Source organism: Pseudorca crassidens, chromosome 18 (genome assembly GCF_039906515.1).
Source record: "Pseudorca crassidens isolate mPseCra1 chromosome 18, mPseCra1.hap1, whole genome shotgun sequence".
Taxonomy (NCBI): Eukaryota; Metazoa; Chordata; class Mammalia; order Artiodactyla; family Delphinidae; genus Pseudorca; species Pseudorca crassidens.
The window spans coordinates 64346255-64367024 of NC_090313.1; the positions used below are offsets into that span (position 1 = coordinate 64346255).

The 20770-nt window shown below is 41.5% G+C and overlaps 1 protein-coding gene across 4 annotated transcripts in view; it reads left to right on the forward strand.

Moving 5' to 3' along the window:
* WDFY2 (WD repeat and FYVE domain containing 2) overlaps positions 1-20770 on the forward strand; it is a 175746-nt gene that overhangs the window by 82313 nt on the left and 72663 nt on the right. For all 4 annotated transcript variants that reach the window (XM_067713040.1, XM_067713039.1, XM_067713041.1 and 1 more), the window contains exon 3: positions 4938-5011. In XM_067713040.1, coding sequence (XP_067569141.1) covers positions 4938-5011 — 74 coding nt within the window. The remainder of the gene's footprint in view (positions 1-4937; positions 5012-20770) is intronic.

Consider the following 20770-nt stretch of genomic DNA (forward strand, 5'->3'; position numbering starts at 1 on the left):
CATACTCTTATTTGATTTTCATCTGACAGAGTAATTTAAAGCTTACTGTAGTTAGATCACTTTACTGTAACTTAAAACCTCTCTGGGAGAAAAAGGGACCACTGCCAATTCACTGTAATTTTGCTGATGTTACTTAGACTAAATTAAAAGAAAACAAAGGGTTAATTTCAGTTGAGTGCATAAAATACTCGATTTAAACAAAAAACCCTTTTTAATGCTAGTCAGTTGAAGTCCTAAATGTAAGTGTTCTTAATAAAGTAAAAAATGGGCTGAATATTGTAAACCTAATAACTATTGTCTTGTGACACACAGTTGAATGGAATAGTGTCCATGAAGTAAATCTTTGCTTTGTGGTGATGGGGTGATCTTTGTAAGCCTCTCTATTCAAGGCCCTCTTATCATAGGATCCTGACATTTAACTCCACCAGGATGCCTTTGACACCTGAAGTTTTATTCACAGAAGTACTGTTGCTTATTTAAAGTTCCCACCAGCACATCCCATGAACATTAGTGTCTCCTGCCAAATAATGCCTTTGGCATTGTAAAGCTGTCAGAGTGATTGAAATCCACAGTTCAACCTTCAACAGAACATGTGTTTATTTGAGTAAAGTTCAACTGATCAGCAAAGGACAGGAAATAAATTAGTCATAAAATGAAAGAATTATAGGTATAAATAATAGAAATTGGGAAACTTTCCCCCAAATAGAAGTATTTTGAGAATGCCTCCTCTCAATTTACATTTTTTAAGAAAGCAAGAGCAATATTTTTTCTTAGATTGCCCGTGGGATAAAAGTGTTAGAAATACGGGCTTCCCTGGTGGCACAGTGGTTGAGAGTCCGCCTGCCGATGCAGGGGACACGGGTTCGTGCCCCCGTCCGGGAAGATCCCACATGCCGCGGAGCGGCTGGGCCCGCGAGCCATGGCCGCTGAGCCTGTGCGTCCAGAGCCTGTGCTCCCAACGGGAGAGGACACAACAGTGAGAGGCCCGCGTACCACAAAAAAAAAAAAAAAAAAAAAGTGTTAGAAATACAAGTAGCCAGTTTCTCTCTAATCCACTTAATTATTGCTCTGTTGAAGTTGATGTTGGTTTCAGGAGCTCATTTTTGCCTACGGCTCATATCCTGAGCTTTTCTCCCTTCAAATTATATAGTCATTAATATAATCATCCAGACTGGTGTTTCTCTTTATTTTCACCCTCCCTAAATTTTAAGCTGAAAACCTGCCTCAAACTAGAAATATTTCATTTTTAAGAAACAGTATTATGAAAGTGTTTAATTTTATTATTTTTTTATTTTTTGCGGTATGCGGGCCTCTCACTGTTGTGGCCTCTCCCGTTGCGGAGCACAGGCTCCGGACGCGCAGGCTCAGCGGCCATGGCTCACGGGCCCAGCTGCTCCGCGGCATGTGGGATCTTCCCGGACCGGGGCACGAACCCGTGTCCCCTGCATCGGCAGGCGGACTCTTAACCACTGCGCCACCAGGGAAGCTCAAAAGTGTTTAATTTTAAAGATAAGATTTTGACAGGCCATCAAGGTCTAAAGTCCTGACACTAGTATAAGAGAATATTACTTCCCATTACCCACAGACCCCTACAAATTTCTTTCCTATCGTACTTGTACTTTTCATGATCTTGCTTCCTAAAATTTTGCCAAGTACACGTCTTTTTTTTTTTTTTTTTTTTTTTTTTTTTTAGTACACGTCTTTTGATTGTCATCAGTCTGAGACAGAACGGAGATGGCAGATCTCGATCAGATAGCTTGGAAAATGAGAATTCTTCTCTCATTTCTAGATGAAATGTATTTCATCTAGAGTTTTGGGATGCAGTTTTGATAGAGGAGTCCGTAGAGGGGAGCTGCATTGTAATTTTGTAGTCCTGGTTGGCCACTGTGCTCGGCTTGTGGAGAATGCAGTTTTAAGGTGGGAGGATAGAACAGCGTCTCAGCCAGGTTCATCTCTGACCTGAACTTTTAGCCATCAGAGACACCCAATTATTTCTTCTTCAACTAACTAATTATTAGCGTTATAGCATTTAAAGCTGAATTCTTCTTTGGGAAACATCACATCTTTGCAACCTGGCTATAAATATTGTGTTTAAATCATATTTTGTTTGTTTCCTACCTTATTCTTCCTTCCAAAGGATTCCCGTTACCATTTGGTCATAATTACCATTACTTTACTGTGTCTTATTATGCTTTGCCAGACAGTTTTGCCCTTTGATACTTTCTTGCATGGATGGATAGGCGCTTATTTTGTATGGGCCATAGCACTGGTCTTTCAGAGGTTGCTTTTTTCATTAATTTCCAGTGAGTTGAAGTTAGAAGGATCTCTGTGTCAATTTTTCTACTCCCCCAACATCCCAAAGGAAAGACATTTACTATAACAACAAATGTGGGCATTAGTATTTCTTTCAATTCATTTCTTTCCTCCTTGGCCTTGCGGGGCCTTTGGGTAACCAATGCAAGGCCTCTTCCTATGGGAGTGTCACAGTTGGGAAATGGTTTGAGGACCATCATAAGACTCACCTACCAAAAGTCTTTACACACACACACGCACGCACACACGCAGGGTTGCTTGGTGTTTTACCATAATGCCTCTTTGAAGGCATGTTTGTACCTTTGGGAGCACCTGGGAGGTAATGCTGTCTGTCTCTGGCAATCCCCTGTCTATAACCATCTGGGTTCAAGCATACGGGTTCTGCAACAACAGAATTTCTGTTAAAACTTCTTTTGTTTATGGTCCTTTATAGGAAAAGTCTTTCCTTTTGAATTCTGGTGGCGTTTCTTACTATCAGTATAAAGTGATGTGGACTAAGGAGGTGACATTGGGGACAAGTTTTATATTATAGGTCCTATATATAGTTGGTGTCACAATCTATAAATTCCTGATGGCAGCTATAGTACCTTATATATCATTGCATCACATGTCTTGAACATAGTAAGCATTCTAAATTTTTGTTGAAGAATAACAAGAAATTTAGTAAATGGGGGAAAAATAAGGAATAAAGAAATAGCAATGATGATTTAAGGGTAGCCTGTGCAGTATTGTAAAAAAGTCTTTTAAATCACATTCAAAGATCAGTGGGTTTTCTAATTACTATATAACCAGATAGGAATTTTGGAGTAAATCATATAGCAAATACTTTTATGTGGCCAGGCAGGCAGCTAAGTGATAAGATTTTTCTCGACTATGTGTAGCCATTTGGGCAGCAGTCAAGTTTTGCTTCATACACTCATGCTTATATCTTAATAAATTGTTAGATATTTAAAATTTTTAACAGGTGTAGCAAAATAACAACTGAAGACAATGTTATAGGAATAATCTCAAACACAAGAACTGTGTTTAGTTTTTCCAAGTATATTTTTATGTGTGTATGTACTTTATGTAGTATCGTAATCAGTGTATTTTTTTCTTTTGCTTTTTTCTGCTAACATGATAGTTTTCCATGAAATCATTAACTTTTAATCCTGCACACGTTATGGGATTATGAGACCTGGTGTCTTAGCATCTGTGTAGAGATTTTGCCAACATAGCTTATAGGCCAAAGGCAAGTAAGACTGGCTGTCTTAGGGCAGTGCATTAAATATCGTTTGATTGCTTTTTTTCCAGCAGTGTTCTTTTGGGAATCTAGTTTAAATTTGTGGCTCTACCAGAAGAAGATATTCTGCTGTACTGGTGGAAGTCTGCAGTGGGGGGGGGGCGATTATTTTTTATGTATTTCTATTTTCTAAATATATCGTGTTTGAAAATTAGAAAAAAGTACTTTATGCAGTTTAGAAGATTTTGTAGTTGTGGTTGTTCAGCGGCCTTTTATAGAGAATCAAAAAAATGTTACCAAGTGATGTGTTTATCAAATGGCTCTGTTAGTAGAACTTGAAGTTCTTTTATAGTTTAAAGATAACCTAAGTTGGGTATTTGAATATAGGACTGTGTGTTTGAATTATGTCTTTGAACCTCCTCCAGCTTTTTTTTCCTGTGTGACCTTGGGTAAGACATCTAATCATAACTGAAAAGTAAGAATAAAAACATTTGATGCCAATTATGATTTTGATGATGGGTAGTTCATGACCTACAGCGCTACCGTGAAGATGCGGGGAGAAATTTAAAAGTTATGTTGAGGCCTTTAGAACACTATTTCAGTATAGAATAAGTTGTCAAAAGGCCCCCATTCTGATGAACAAGCATAGACAGAGAAAGCTGGTAACCGGAAGCTGACTTGGCCCCTCGTGGCTTCCAAGCACGTTTCGTTTACTCAGGCGTGGTGGTACTCAGGAAGTCAGTCCTGCAGAACTGGGAGACCCTGTCCAGGACTGGGTGAACTGACTCACCTGATTTCTTTCCTCTGGAGCCTGGCCCTGTGTCGAGTTAGTTCTCTTTTAGATTGAGGCAAAGCCTCCTTCTTTTTCCAATTGGCAGCCTCCAGCATATGCCTTGAGTACTGAGAGTAAAAGACTTCTGTTAGTTCACGTGCCCCAAATCAGTTCTGAATTAAAAAATAGATTTCTGTACTTGGTGGGGCGGGGGGCGAGGGGGTAATAAGAGCTTTCTTTCGTTTCCTTAGTTCAGAAAAAATTGGTTATTTCCATTAAAGATAGGGTTTGCTTGGAAGAGATAGATTGGTGACAGAAGGCTTATGCAGCACAAAATATTGTTAATCTAGTCAAAGCAAATATAGACTTGATACAGAACAGCCAAGACCACGCCCCTTGGAACTTGTCCAGTTTGAGAATATCTTATTTGTTATATTCATTAAAAGGATAACTGAGAAACTAGGGGTTAGTTGTAAAATTACTGTTTTTATTTTTTGGTGAGTGGGAGTTAAATGAACTGTTTGTCAGGAAATTGTGGGAAAAAAATAGTCATACACTTTGAGCTAGTCACTCCTGAATCCATGAGAATCATCGTTTTGTTAATTTCATCAACATGTTCATTTCTTTCAGCTCCATGTTCATGCATGTCTTTTAACCCGGAAACAAGAAGACTGTCCATAGGTCTAGACAATGGTACAATCTCAGTAAGTACACATAAATAAGATTTTCAGTTGAAATACTTCCCTTCCTGTGGAGTATGTATATGTGTATTGTGATGAGAATTATTTATTAGTTTTTTTTTTTTCAAATTAACAAATTAATTTTCTTGCTAAGTTAAGTGGAAATTGCAGTGCAGCAAATTCTGGTGAGGTGCAGGGAGAGCTATCATCAGTCTCAGCTTAAATGCTGACGAGATTCAGCTTGGCTTACACGTTCACAGCAGCTAGAATAGTAGGGGCATTACCAGGCCACAGAGTGAACTACATGATCTGCGGGTTGGCGAGAGCAAGCTGTGATACTAGTGACTTTGATCAGATGGTTAATCGTGGTGTCACACGATTCCCCACGCAAGTGACAGAACACAAGGGAAATGGCTCTCTTGGACCTGCGTGTCTGATCTCGTCTTGATACTTGACGTTGTCCTCCTTCCTCTTTCTGCTCTTTGCTGTCTTCTTAACGCCCTCTAGTAGGTGAATAGAATTCTGTCAATTCGTACAAATTTGTTAAGAAAGCAGAGAATCTAGATTTAGTCTGTCGGGTAGATCCAGATAAATCGACCCTTCGGTTATAGATCTTGAAGGAACTGAAGTGATCAGAGACTGGAATTTCAGGTTTTACTACTTAATCATGTTTTTGCATATTAATTTTCAACTAGTATATTAACTAGTAAGACAGCTGATCTGGTAAATTCTCCATTTTGGTATATTGTCCAGTATTGCCTTTAGAGACCCTGCTTTGGGACCTAGGAATTAGAGGACCCTCCTCCGGCCACGCCTCCCCACAGGATGAGGGATCTGAGGGGCCAGGGGCATGTGCCCAGCCTAAGCCCTCACTCCGCCCACCCCCATGCTCTGGGTACCTGGCTCTGGAATTTCCTGCTCCCAGACAGCTTAGGGCCTGCTTCTAGGGCCTGCATGGGCCTTTTCCCTGGGTCCATCCAGAGGAGGATAAAACTAATAAATGTACCCTTAGCCTGAAGGGTGCCCCAGCGGCAATGGTTTGAGGTGAGTAGGTGTCCGCACGTGTGGGCAAGGTCCCTCAAGGTGTCAATAGAGCTGGGAATGGGAAAGGGGGTGTGGGCTGGCCCTCCCGTGTCACCACACTATGGTGTGGAACTTCAAGAGGTCTAAAAATTCTAACTTTGTACCTGTGCCTCCAGGTGGTTGAAGGTATATCTGTCAAGATTGGAGGAAGAGACCATATTTAATAGTTTAACTTGATTGATAACTTTTACGTATTTAGGCACATGGAATGTGGGTCTCCACTTCTAGTCTTTACCCAACCCCCCTGAGGGGTCTGAAGAGGTGGGCCTGACATTTGCTATTTGATCTTTAGTCAAAACACTTGTCTGGTGATCTTTATGGAAAATTTTAACAATATTGTTACATATAAATCAGTCCATTGACAAATATTTATGGAAGTCCTATAAGCTCTAATGCATTGTAGATCTGTAAAACCTGCGCCTTAGGAGGACGGAAGAGAAGATCACGATACAGACCTTTGTCTTCTTTAAGGAGAGCCATTTTTAATAAGTGGGGTGTACGTACGATAAACTTGTTTTTAAAAGATAAGGGGAGATAACTGGATTGTTCAATGAGTTGAAGTTTCACCACAAAGGAAAATCTGAAAAAATAAGCTGAGATCCATTTATTGCCCAGCAGTTCGTGCACTAGTATGTGTAACACTCACTGTCCGCGAAAAGCCTTATGTGTGTATAGCATATAGGTGATTCTTTGTATTTTTGAAATCAGTATAAGGGGTTAGTGGGTACCGATACATTTGGCTTTGAAGGCAAGTTGAGAGCGAACTAAGTTATGGAGAGTTCTGGCTTTTATTGTAAATAAGAAGAGAGGCTGTGTTAGCCATTATTCCTTTAGTAAATGAAACTGCCAGAGAATCAGGACTTAAATCAGGAACCGGATTCTCCAGATGTGTCAGCTCGGTGTTGAGATACCAAATCTTACCTTACCCGATCTTCTAAAAAAGATTAAAGACCTGGCTTGTATGAAATAATTTCCTTAAAAGTATTTCTTCTACGTTGCTGAAGAAGATGAGTTGTATAACCTACCTATTCTCATCTGAAGAATTGTAAAGAGCTCTGTGTTAGGGAACGATACAGTGAAAGAACAGGGTGTTTAAGGTTCAGAATTCTCATTGATCACTACAAAAATAACCAGTTCTTTACTGAAAATGCTTATACAGAGTCTCAGCTGTTTAATAGTTTACTTTCTGGACGTGAGAAATCCTTTCCAGAGACTATAAGTTTTCTGTTCCTTGAATATAGCAAATACATTTTGGAGGAAATACTATTGGTTAACTTATTTTGAAACACAGAAAGGAGGAAATTGGAAAGTAAATCCTTATTTCACTTTATTTTACTGAATAAAAGAGATTTAAGAGGCAGTTAACCTTGTGTAACTGAGTACTGTATTAAAGATGAAGTAGAGGTAACAAATGCAGACCACTCTTTCAGAAGTTTGGCCACAGAAGGAAGTGGAGAGAGAGAGGGTGAGTGCTAGAACAAGATATGACAGTAGATGAGCAGAGGGTCCAGAACCATTTCAAGAATTTAGCTTTGGGAAAGAATGGGGAGACTTTCAATTTTTAAGGTAGGGAAAGAAAGAGACAGTATTGAGATGTAAGGGAGGAATGACCTTTTATTTTTCTCATGAAGTAGCAAGTTAGATCACCTACTGAGAGAAGCAAAAATGAAGGTGGTATATTTTCATGTCTATAACCGTTGTTATTTCTGATCGTGTAGCCCAGAACCCACTTCTGCCATCTTGGTCTACAGTCCCGATTATCTCTCAAGGTCTTGTTCACATGTTATCTTTTCATTCTCTCTCTCTCTCTCTCTTTTCCTTCCTTCCTTCCTTCCTTCCTTCCTTCCTTCCTTTCGACAGGTGGGTCCTGAGACCTCCCAAGTAAAATTAAAATTAATCACACACAGTACTCAATAGGTTAGTTATATCACATTGCTTATTTAACCTGTTTTGTAAAAAGTTTTCAAGTCTGTCTCCTCCATTAAATAGTTGAGTATTAAGGAGCTGGCCAGTCTTTTATTCATCTCCTCTTTCAGTGGATCTTAGTGTGGTACCTTGTGCATATTAGGGACTCAGTGAATAATTTGTTAAATAAGTTGTTGACTAAAGTATAAATACTATTATTATTAATATAGCTGGTTGTAATTAGTACCTGCTTAAATTCTGAAACAGTTTATTGGTACAGTTCTTTTGCTATTCAAAATGTTTTTCACAATGGAATTAACTTCCATGGGGGGAAGAAGGTATGCCAATAATTTAATTCATCCTGAGTCTGAGTTTTCAGAAATGCCTTCTGTTTCAATGTTGACAGAAGTCAGATTGTGCTAACTGCTATTCATACTGAAGCAGGACTTCAGATTTTTCTGTCATAATGACTCATATATTCTAGCCAACCAACAAATATATAAATATCAACTGTGTGAAGAAGATTATGCTCAATTCTAACATGTGGCTCCTGGTCTCAAAGAACTTATTCAGTTGGGGCAAAATGAAAAATGAAGTTATGAAATACCTAACACATAGTAAAAAAAATAACAGCAAAAGTAGGCAGCACCCCAGTGAGCGTGATGTTGGCAAGGCAATGAGGTCAGATAAGAGTAGGAGAGAATGGTCTGGGGCAGCTCCATGGAGACTGGTTGTGAGCTAGGATTTGATTAGCTAAAGATAGGAAGGAAAGGTATTTCAGGCAAAATGAATGGCGTGGGGAAAAAAAATGATACTCATCTTTATAAATATATTTTTTCTTCTGCATCACAACTCTTAGGGTGCCAAAATTTTTATTAAAATCTTGCCAAGATAAATGCATAGTCACTGAAGATTTTTCGAACAAGACCCCAAAATGATAAAATCTCTGTTCTTTGTAGATTGATCTCATACATGTGTTATGGGAAGTTTGATTGGGATGAGAGGAAACAATTGCTGTGTATAATGGTTAGCACTCAGGATAGAGGTTATTGTATAAAAATAAATGATATTGACCGTGTATGGCTTTCTTGTTACTGTTTTGGTAGTTCTTGTGGTTATTATATTCTTAGAGTTCATATAGTTTATTCAAGGGAATGAAAGAGGAAAGAGAATAAACCTTTATTGAGCATCTACTATGTACCAGGCACTCTGCTTTACATACATCCCCTCATTCCAGCTTCACAGTAATTCTATGATGTAGGTGGTATTACTCACATTTTTCAGATAAGGAGACTAAGGCCTAGGGAGTTCACAAGCTTCTCCAGCTCACTTAGCCAGGAAGCAGCTCTCAGCAAAGCTAGGGACTCTGTGTGCCTTGAAGCCTGGGCTTTCTTCTCACCCCATGCTGCTGGCCAGGAGCCACTGCTGCCTCTGTTAAAGGCTTTCCATCCTTCCTGTTGCCTCATTTGTTTATGGGTCTGTCTCCTTCACTAGACTGTCAACTACATGAAGGCAGAGACCATGTATGCTTCAGTGTTGTGTCCTGGACCACTATAGATGTTTTGTAAAAGTTCTGTTAAAGGAAGGAGAGAAGGCATTTCAGTTCCCATCATCAAGATGCTACAACCAAAGGTGGGCACTTAACCAGCAGGATAAAATTACTCTCAACAGTTGAGTGTTATTGTGTGCATTTACAGAGTGCATCGTGTGTTGAAATGACCGGTTTGGGCGTGTAGAAGAATTTGATGTCCATACGCTGCTTCCTGAAATTAATAACGTAGATACACGAAGAAAGCAACTAAAAAACCTAAGTAGAAACGTCATGTTTTCCTGAATGTTTGTGGGACTGATGGAAACCCTTGGAGTTCCTTTCCTTGTAGGTGTGTCACTCTGGTCCCTGCCCACATCTTCACATTGGCTTCCTCTCTGTGTCTCTTTGTCTTCACATGGCCTTCTTATAAATCACTGGTTGAAGGACTCACCCTAATCCAGTATGATCTCATTTTAACTAATTACATCTGCGGAGACCTTAGTTCCAAATAAAGTCATATTCTGAGGTTCCATGTGGACATGAATTTTGGGAGGACACTATTCAACTCAGTACAACTGGTAATAATATTGTATCTACAGAATTTCCCTAACAGTGTCCTACCAATTGATTAGGAAACCATTTTGTGAATGTGTAAAATGATGCCTTTGGGAAGAGGTACCTAAAGATATTAAAAGAGGGGAGAGATAGGATAAGATTAAAATTGAAAGGGAGACCTTAATTCTTCTATCTAATGCCACCTTCCCCTAGATTAAGTGACATATATTAGGTAGGTCACATGTCAAGATAGTGATGGCAGAACTAGGACTTCCTTGATCACTGGACAGATTTTCTTATCACACCAGGCTGATTTCTTCACACAACTAGGACAACCGAGTTGCAAGGAATTGCCCTAGGATGGTCACTAATGAATTGGAAGCTTGTGTTATTCCATGCATCTGGCCATTGCTAAAAAAAATATTTTTTTAAAGAATTTGAGCCTTTAATGTAACAAGGTGTTTTGGTTGTTTATTGCTGTGGGTTATAATGAGCCTACAGGGACTGAACCCAAATGGTGAGGTCACGTTCTGCAGTGAAGAGAAGTACCTTATGAATAAAGCACTTCAGCTGTACCCAAGCTGACTGTACAGTCGGACCACTCCTGCTGGAGGGAAAGTCCTGTTAAAACCTTCACCTTGATCGGCTCGGAGACAACAGTGCTATAGCCGACTGGCTCCTGTTTGTCAACCATCATGGCACATTTCAGGTTTTGTACTTAGAGAAGAATTGATGTTGCTTCTGGAATTGCCCTGCCTCCCAGGATTTCTAATGTGGTACCATACATGAAAAGTAGCCTAATCATGACGTCAACGGAGGCTGGATTTGAAGACAGTTTCAAGAGGCCCTGTGTTCAGAGAAATGTGGACCTGGAATCTGTAGGGCTTCCTTTTAAACTCTTCCATAATCTCAGTACTTACACTAGCTTATGATTTTCTCATTCTCCCATGGTTTCTACCACAAAAGACCATCATTTCTGAGTCATTTCATCAATCTATGGCCCTGGGCTTTCTAGTGTGGGGAGTTCCTTTTATAGACTGTTAGGTGGCCATTCTCTTCTGAGCTTGTGCTAATAAGTTATAGTAAACTTAAATATGTATAAATATTTATATGTCAATATTAAATATCTACATATATATATATCTTTTTTTCGGCTTAGCAGAACAAGAATCCCTGAGTGCAACATGCCAGTTGCTTACTGTTTATTCATACAGTATAATTCATTGAAGGTGGTTTTGTCAAAGAAAACACTTACTGCGATCATGGGAGTTGTTGTCCCTTCAGTATTTGTGTGGGTCACCAATCTTCTTAGAACCTCTCAAGGACAAGCCTGTCTCTTCCAATTGTGGCATTGTATAGGTAGCCCTGTCGTCTTTTGTTCAGTACCTGAATGTTATCTAAAAACCTGGTCAAGTAGTACTGAATGCATATGCCAAGGGCTTTCTTTGGCCGCCAGTTATTTTGTGGCACCTCCATTACAATTATGAATTTTTGAAGAACCTCTTGATCGCCCTTTTAGACCGATTCTGTAGCATGAATACTGGTAGGAACACCCAGATTGCCCTATATTTTAAACTGGGTGCTAAGGAGTTCCTGTAGAGTGTGTGGTAGATTGAAATCGTTTATACAATATCTACAGGAGGTATCTTCCACAAAGGATGGCCTCATTAGGGTCATTGTATTACTATTTTATTTATTTAAAAAAATTTTTTAGCCATGCCACGCAGCTTGCGGGATCTTAGTTCCCCGACCAGGGATTGAACCTGGGCCACAGCAGTGAAAGCTCTGAGTCCTAATCACTGGACCACCAGGGAACTCCCTGTATTACTATTTTAGAAGGTGGTCATCTTCTTTTTATTGGAGTATAGTTGATTTACAATGTTGTGTTAGTTTCAGGTGTACAGCAAAGTGAATCAGTTATACATATACATATATCCACTCTTTTCTTTTTTAGATTCTTTTGGTGGTCATCTTCTTATCTTGGCCACATCAAGCAGTGTATCTATGGTTCAGAAAGGCAATGGCTAGGAATCGATGAGCATATTATGTTCCAAGTTACTTTCCCTTTGTCTTATTCCTTAATAATCTCTCCCTCCCCCTGGATCCTTCCCATTGGCTTTTAAACACACTCAAATTTCTTTTTCTTAAAAACAAATGTTGCTTATTAAGAACAACTCTCTTCCCTGTTCACCCAGTAGTCTCTCTCTCTTCTCTCATTATCAAACATCTCCAAAGACTTGTCTTTTTTTTTTTTTTTGCGGTACGCGGGCCTCTCACTGCTGTGGCCTCTCCCGTTGCGGAACACAGGCTCCGGACACGCAGGCTCAGCGGCCATGGCTCACGGGCCCAGCCGCTCCGCGGCACGTGGGATCTTCCCGGACCAGGGCACGAACCCGTGTCCCCTGCATCGGCAGGCGGGCTCTCAACCACTGCGCCACCAGGGAAGCCCTCCAAAGACTTGTTTGTAGTTGCTGTCTACATTTCCTCCTTCCCCTCTTTACTGAAACCACTGCCATCTGGCCTCCAGTCCCATCAATCTGTCCAAACAGCTCTGGCTGTGATTATAAAAGCTCTCTACATGCATCTGTACAACTGACATGTTTAGGTCCTCATCATGTTTGACCTCCCAGCAGCACTTAGCTCTGCTGTTTCTTCCTGAAATACTCTCTTCATGTCTATCCACGACACAGTACTCTGCTGGCTTTCCTCCTGTTCCCTGGCTGTTTTGCCTCTGTTTCCATCACAGGATGTCCTCGGACCAGCTTTGGTTCAGTGTTGGAGTTTCTCAACATTTGCCCTCCTAGGCCCCCGCTTCTCCTCTCTTTGGGCAGCCTCGCCAGTGTCATGGCTGCATTTGCTGCCCATGTGATCATAACTCTCAACTTTTAAGCTTTGTCCAGACCTTTTCTCTGTAATTCCAATTTCCTTCTTAATATTTTCTGTTGAATGTCTCAGAAAAGCCTCAAATTCATCAGGTCTAAAATCAGACTCCTTTTCCTCCCCTGGTCTTTTCCTCACCTGGTCTTTCTCAGTGTCCCCTGTTTACGTGACTATAACCACTGACCATCCTGTGGCACGAGCCAGGGCTCTTTGAAATTACTTTCCTCCTTTACCCTCCACTCTGTCCAGTCCATTATTTATGGATTTTTGCCCCCTAAATACCTCTCAGCTCCCCTCTCTCTTCATCATCATCATCGTTATCGTCACCATCACCACCACCACCATCATCATTATCCTGCTCCGTTGTCTCCTTGGACCCCGCCCCCTTCACTGGTCATCCCACATCTGCGCTGCCTCTTCCACTCTGTTTTCCATATTGGAGCTATAGAAGGATCTTTTCAGAATACACATTTTATCTCGACATATCCTCTGCCAGACCTCTCTCAGGCTTCCCTTTGCTCTTAGCACACAGGCCAGAATTCTTCCCATGGCCTATGTGACCCTGCTGGGTCTGGCCCTGTCCTCCACAGCCGCGCTTTCCGCAGTGCCCTTCCTCCCTGAGTTCCAGTCTTAGCTGCCACTCGCAGTTCCTTATGCCCACCTTGTTCCCTCCGTTCCCAGGGCCTGTGCCTGGAGTGTGCTTCCTTTCTCTTCGCCTACTTAACTCTCATCCTCCGGATCTCAGTTTACTTTTCCTTTCCTTGGGGACGTCTTCCCTGCTCTTCCGGCAGTTCGTGTCCCCAGATTATAAGTGTTCATAGCATTGAGCGCCCCTCCTCTGTAGCAGTTGTCATAGTTTGTATTTTATGTCTTTCGTGTGATTATTTGATTATTGCATGTATCCAGCATAAGCTCTTCAGGGCGGCAGCTATGTCCGCTTGACTCTCTTACATTCCTAGCATCCAATGCAGTGCCCATGAATTAGAAGTGCTCTGCATATATTTATAGAATGAATTAATGAGTGAGTGAATGAATAGATATAGTCTATCAGGTTGACAATACATAGAGGTTAAGACAATATGTAAGAGGTTAAGTCTGAAATCAGACTGCTAAAGTCAGATCGCAGTTGTGTACCCACAAGTTGTGTCACCCTGGGCTAGTTGCTTTACTCTCTGTGCCCTAGTTTCCTTACTGTAAAATAGGGATAATAATTGTATCCATTTTACAGGGTTGTGATGAGGATTGTATGACATACACGTAAAGCTCTTAGGACAGTGCCGGTATGCGTCAAGTGCCCCATCAACATTAGCTTCTTAGCAACATTATTGTCACCAGGAGCAGCAGCATCTTCCGTTGGCAGGAACTAGGAAGCTTTGGTTCAAATCTCTGTCACGTGGCTTTCGCAGGCCCATTACCAGGGGAGGAAATGTCTTAGTGATGGAACACTCCTTAGGATGCTTCAACTTATTTCTGGTTCCGTCTTCCATCTTTGCTACATCATTACAGTAGTTCACCACTGATTTGTAAAACATGGGCTATCAAATACTATTTTTTTCTGCAAAAAAAGTTTATTATCCAAGTTATTATCATTCATCACCCTCAGGAAAAGGTTGCGCTTTGAGAGGACCCTAAAGATTGGAGAGGATGTAGCAAATTTTTCATCACAAGAGTCACCCTTCCTCCAGTGGACTGACTGGAGTCCTCCAGTGGACTGACTAACCCCAGTGGGTTACCAGCCATCGAGAGCTCTACCACTTTCTGTTCATTTGGGAATCTGAATTTTATAGGCCAGAATGTCCAGAGAGCTATCTATGGTCCTGCAAGTATTCTTTCAACACTAGGAATCAGTCTTGTATCACAAATCTTTTATTAACCATTTCCATCTAGACGTGTGAGAATAATATTCTCTCTGTGCACACATATTTTGCTAGTTTTTATTTTGAGTTAATCTCTTATACAGACTATAGAGCCCGACCACGGTTCTCATGTCACTGTCGTGTAGATGGCAAGGTTCAGAGCCCAGAGGGGCTGAGGTGGCATTTCCATGTCAATTACCTCTAAGGCATTCCTCCCAGAGTACCTTGACTGCAGCATTTGTAGTGAGGTGGATGGACCTAGAGACTGTCCTACAGAGTGAAGTCAGAAAGAGAGAAACAAATACTGTATGCTAACACATATGTATGGAATCTAAAAAAAAAATGGTTCTGAAGGACCTAGGGACAGGACAGGAATAAAGACGCAGATGTAGAGAATGGACTTGAGGACACGGGGAGGGGAGAGGGTAAGCTAGGACGAAGTGAGAGAGTGGCACTGACATATATACACTACCAAATGTAAAACAGATAGCTAGTGGGAAGCAGCCGCATAGCACAGGGAGATCAGCTCGGTGCTTTGTAACCACCTAGAGGGGTGGGATAGGGAGTGTGGGAGGGAGACGCAAGAGGGAGGAGATATGGGGATGTATGTATACGTATTGCTGATTCACTTTGTTATACAGCAGAAACTAACACACCATTGTAAAGCAGTTATACTCCAATAAAGATGTTAAAACAAAAATTTTTTTAAAGAAATTAAAAGAACCATCTGACATTTATTCCTTTGCAATAAAGCTTGAGAACTCACTAGAGCCAACATGTGTGAAGGAAGCAGTTATTCTTTTATAGCCCCTACGGTTGCTGGATTGCCACCACCTGGTGTTACTACACCTACTCTTTAATCTGAGAGCCTTGGAAGCAGGCTACCCCCTTGCCGGCTAGAAGCTTATGGTAGCAGAGAGGGGAGTAGCATTAGGTATGCCCTGGTCCCTGGGGTGCAGTGCTGGTGTTCACTGCTGGGCTTGTGTTTCTTAGTTTCACTGTGGTTGGATGCTGCTGACTCAGGGCGGTGGTAACCCAGAGGGGTTTTTGTTTCCAAAGGGGATGCCCCTCCCCATTTATTTACCGCTCCTCCAGCACCACATCTTGAATGTAGTAGGCGCCACAATCAACTCATCTCCAGTTTCGCCTCCTTAGAGAGGGAGGATGACTCTGCTCTCAGTTACCAGCAAATGTTACATTTTTATAAATACTCATTTGGTGTAGGAAGAAAACATCAGTATTAGACCATAAGCTCACTGAAGCAATTTACACAGTTGCAAAAAGACTGCTAACTGTATTCCCACATAGAACAAACAGCACAGCTTTTCCATTGGCTGCAATCACTCAGGGCCAACTGGTTTGCTCTATTTGAGAGCGGTCAAAACAACAGGGCAGGTTCTTCCTCCCGAAGCTTATCTGTCGTGGATGGGAGAGAAAGGACCTAGAAGGGTGCCTGCTGTTTGGTGAGTGGTGGCTGGTTAATTAGTGGGGCGCTGTGAACCCTGAGCTCTCTCCAGACTTTCCCACCGGCTCTTCCTTCTCTCGCAGAGCCTTAGATGCTGATGCTCTCTGGGGTTCTACCTTGTGCTGCGTACTCTTTGTTGGTGATCTTCTCCTGTAATTATCCTACACTGACAGCTTTCAAGGCTCTGGCCCATTCTGTCCTCTGGAGCCTGAACTCACACTCCAGCTGCTTACTTGGCATTCCTCCCACCTTGGAGTCTCCAGGACACCTCTGATTTAGCATATTCTAACCAGAAATAATTCTCTTTTCCCCAATATATGCTCTCTCTCCTTATTCCTTCAGTAAACGGCATCACCAAGTAGACCCAACCAGAAACAGGAGTTAGAGTAGATCCAGATTTTCCCCCAGACCTCACAGCCATACTGCCCTGGCCTGAGTATCTCAGAGCTGCTTCCGGACTCTCCCCTTCTGTCTCCTTCCACGAGGACTTTGCAGGTTTCTGTCTGCCGCAGCATTTGCTTGGACTGTTGCAATAAACTCCAGACTGGTCCTCCTGTCTCTTGTCTCAGCCCCCGGCTACTCTGCCATCAGATGTCCAAAATTCTAGTGTAATTAGGCCACTCCTCTGGGTATAAACTCTCCATAACTTCCAGAAGGATAAAGTCCAAATTCCTTGATTCCTGCCCACTTTGTCAGCCCTATATATCACAACTCTCCTACCCAAATATCAGGTTTATTGCTTGCCCTTGTACGTGGGGTCCCCTTGCTAAAAAAGAGGTGTTATCCCTTACTGACCTCCTGCCCTGAGAAACTCCTCTCCCACCTTTAAGAATTAGCCTAAAGCCCCAAACACATTCTTCTGAGAAGGTCGCCCTACCTCCAGGATATGGGGTTCAAAGGCTCTTCTTCTTCTTCTTTTTCTTTTAAACTTATAACACACACGTACACATCCTCAATTTGGTTTTGTTTGTTTTGTTTTGGTCACGCTGTGCAGCATGCAGAATCTTAGTTCCCCAACCAGGGATCGAACCCACGGCCCCTGCAGTGGAAGCCGGAAGTCTTACCACTGGACTGTCAGGGAAGTCGCCAAAGGCTCTTCTTCTTTTTTTTTTTTTTTTTGACTTTTTTTTTAAATTAATTAATTTATTTTTGGTGGTGTTGCGTCTTCATTGCCGTGTGTGGGCTTTCTCTAGTTGTGGCGAGCGGGGGCTACTCTTCGTTGTAGTGCACGCCCTTCTCATTGCGGGCTCTAGGCACCCGGGCTTCAGTAGTTGTAGCACGTGGGCTCAGTAGTTGTGGTTCGTGGGCTCTAGAGCACAGGCTCAGTAGTTATGGCGCACGGGCTTAGTTGCTCCGCGGCATGTGGGATCTTCCCAGACCAGGGCTCGAACCCGTGTCCCCTGCATTGGCAGGCGGATTCTTAACCACTGCGCCAAAGGCTCTTCTTAAGAGTTCTCTATCATTTAGTTCAAATTTCTACTTCAGAATTTACGTGATGATTATTAGTTCACATGTAGGTTTCATCTATATGATTGTGTATTAAATAACACATATATAGTTCCTAAAAGTACCCGGTATATAGGACAGATTTAGTCAGTGCTGATTCCCTTGTTTTCTTGACCTCTGTTAGCCCAAGCAGCTTGAAGGCAGGAGCCACGTTCTGTGCGTGGCCGTTTCCAGTACCCAGTCCAGAGCGTGCATGAATTGGAAGCTCAGCAGTAGTTTCCAGGTGAATAAAAACCAGACCGGTTTCCTCCATGTTTTCATCCAGAAGCTCTTTCTCCTTTCACTTGCATTCTTGTTTTCTAGTCATCCTTACAGAAGCCCTCGTTTCCCACCAGCTCTCTGATATGGAGGAAGCCGGTGTTTTAATTCTTTTCCCTCCCTTAATCAGGTAGAGCTTGCTCAGAGTTCATGGGAAAAATCATTGTTAACACACTGCCTTCATATAGCAGGGGTAGACCTCCTGGTGGCTGAGGCATGAACTTGGCTCCCAGAGAGAACTGCATCTGAATTCCAGCCCTACCATCTTTTAGCTGAATAATGATGGATGAGTTGGTTAACTTCACAGAAACCTCAATTTATGCACTGTAGATTGGGCATAATAATATGTTCCTCGTGGGGTCGTTGTGAGGATTACATGAGGTAATTTATATAAAGGCCTCAAAAACTGGTAATCATTATTTTTATAACAGAAATTCTGTTCATTTCAAGAAAAGATGAACTTGAATTTACTTCTTGGTAAGGTTAATAATTATATCTGAAATTAAAGAGTATTATTTTTCATTCAATTATTTGCCACCTCAGTTTAAAAATAATATTTAAAAACTCATAATTTTTAAACCAGTTTGTTTCTTGTGAGCACCATTTTGGGCTAGTAAAACTGATTTTATATGTAATTTTTTCCAGTCTTATTGAGAAATAATTGACATACGTCACTTCGTAAGTTTAAGGCATACAACGTGATGGTTTGATTTACATATACTGTGAAACAGTTACCGCAGTAGGTTCAGCTAACCTCCATCATCTCATATAGTTACAACAAAAAGAAAAGAAAGAAGAAAAGAAAAAAGAAAATATTATTTTTCTCCTTGGTAATGAGACTCAACTCTCTTAACTCTCCTATATATTGTACAGCACTGTTAACTATACGTAATGTTTGCTTTCTACTTTTGCTCACTACTTGCTATCTGCATATTTATTGGTTTGAATAATGTTCAGGGCTGAAAATTTGCGAATTTCAATCCAGAAAAAGGTACTTTAACATTTTAGTACAGAGACCATGGTTAGAGACAGTTAACATTAAAAAGCAACACATCACTCTGTTTTCCTATTGACTTAGGAAGTAAAACGTTGATTAGTCCTAAGATGTGAGTTAAAAGAGTATACTGTCCATTTTTTGGCATTGATTACAAAAAGTAATAGCTTAGCAATTAGGCTCTCTTCCTTTTCTCTTTTATAATTTGACCCCCTGGTAATTGTACATACTTTGATTCAAACCTACCCTAGCATTGAACCCTAAATAGAGAAATCTAGTTCCTACTTCCACATCTACTATTGATGAGCAAATCGTTGAATCCTTTTCTGGTGTTTTCTCTAAATGAAAACATAAACTGTATGTCATACTTATATACTGTAGCCATCACTGAAATGTTATACCATATAATATGTTTGTATAGCATTATAATATAGTATTATTTGAAATGTTACACTGCATAATATGTTTGTATAGCCTTAGAATATAGTATTATTTTCACATATTTCAAAAGTATATTAATAGAGAGCTACTATATAAATTAATATATTACTTAAAATGAGATTTTTTAAAAAATAAATTTATTTATTTATTTTTGGCTGCATCGGGTCTTTGTTGTTGCGCAGGGCTTTTCTCTAGTTGCGGTGAGTGGGGGCTACTCTTGGTTGTAGTGCACAGGCTTCTCATTGCAGTGGCTGCTCTTTGCAGAGCACGGGCACTAGGCGCACAGGCTTCTGTAGTTGTAGCACATGGGCTCAGCAGTTGTGGCTCGTGGGCTCTAGAGCACAGGCTCAGCAGCTGTGGCACACGGGCTCAGTAGCTCCACGGCATGTGGGATCTTCCCGGACCAGGGCTTGAACCCATGTCTCCTGCACTGGCAGGCGGATTCCCAGTTACTGTGCCATCAGGGAAGTCCCAAAATGAGATTTTAATGCTTTCATTCAATTCTTCTAACACATGTATTTTGAGAGGTACTATGTGCCAGGGAGTTTTCTAGGTGCTTGAGATACACATCAATGAACTCTCCCCTCTCCCCTCAAAAAAATCCCTCTCTTTGTGTATGTTGCATTTAGTAAACATGAAATACGATAATTCATGTATGTTAGAAAGTAATAGATGCTATGGGGAAAACAGAGAAGAGTGAAGGGGATTGGAATATGAGGGTGGGGCAGGGAGATGGATTGTGATTTATTTTAAAGGTGGACACGTTAGGCCTCATTGAGAAGGTATCTTTTGGACAGAGGACTGATATCTGGGAAAACAGTGTTTATTTTATTTTTTTATATGCTTTTTTGCCTTCTGTATACTTTTTTTTTTTTTTTTTTTTGCGGTACGCGGGCCTCTCACTGTTGTGGCCTCTCCCGTTGCGGAGCACAGGCTCCGGACACGCAGCCTCAGCGGCCATGGCTCACGGGCCCAGCCGCTCCGCGGCATGTGGGATCTTCCCGGACCGGGGCACGAACCCGTGTCCCCTGCATCGGCAGGCGGACTCTCAACCACTGCGCCACCAGGGAAGCCCCTGTCTTCTGTATACTTTTTTATTTATTTATTTTTGGCTGCATCGGGTCTTAGTTGTGGCATGCAAGATCTTTTGTTGTGGCGTGGACTCTTCATTGCAGTGCACGGGCTTCTCTCTAGTTGTGGTGCGTGGGCTCCAGAACACGTGGCCTCTGTAGTTGTGGCATGCGGGATCTCTAGTTGTGGCGCTCGGGCTCAGTAGTTGCGGCGCGCGGACTTAGTTGCCCTGTGGCAT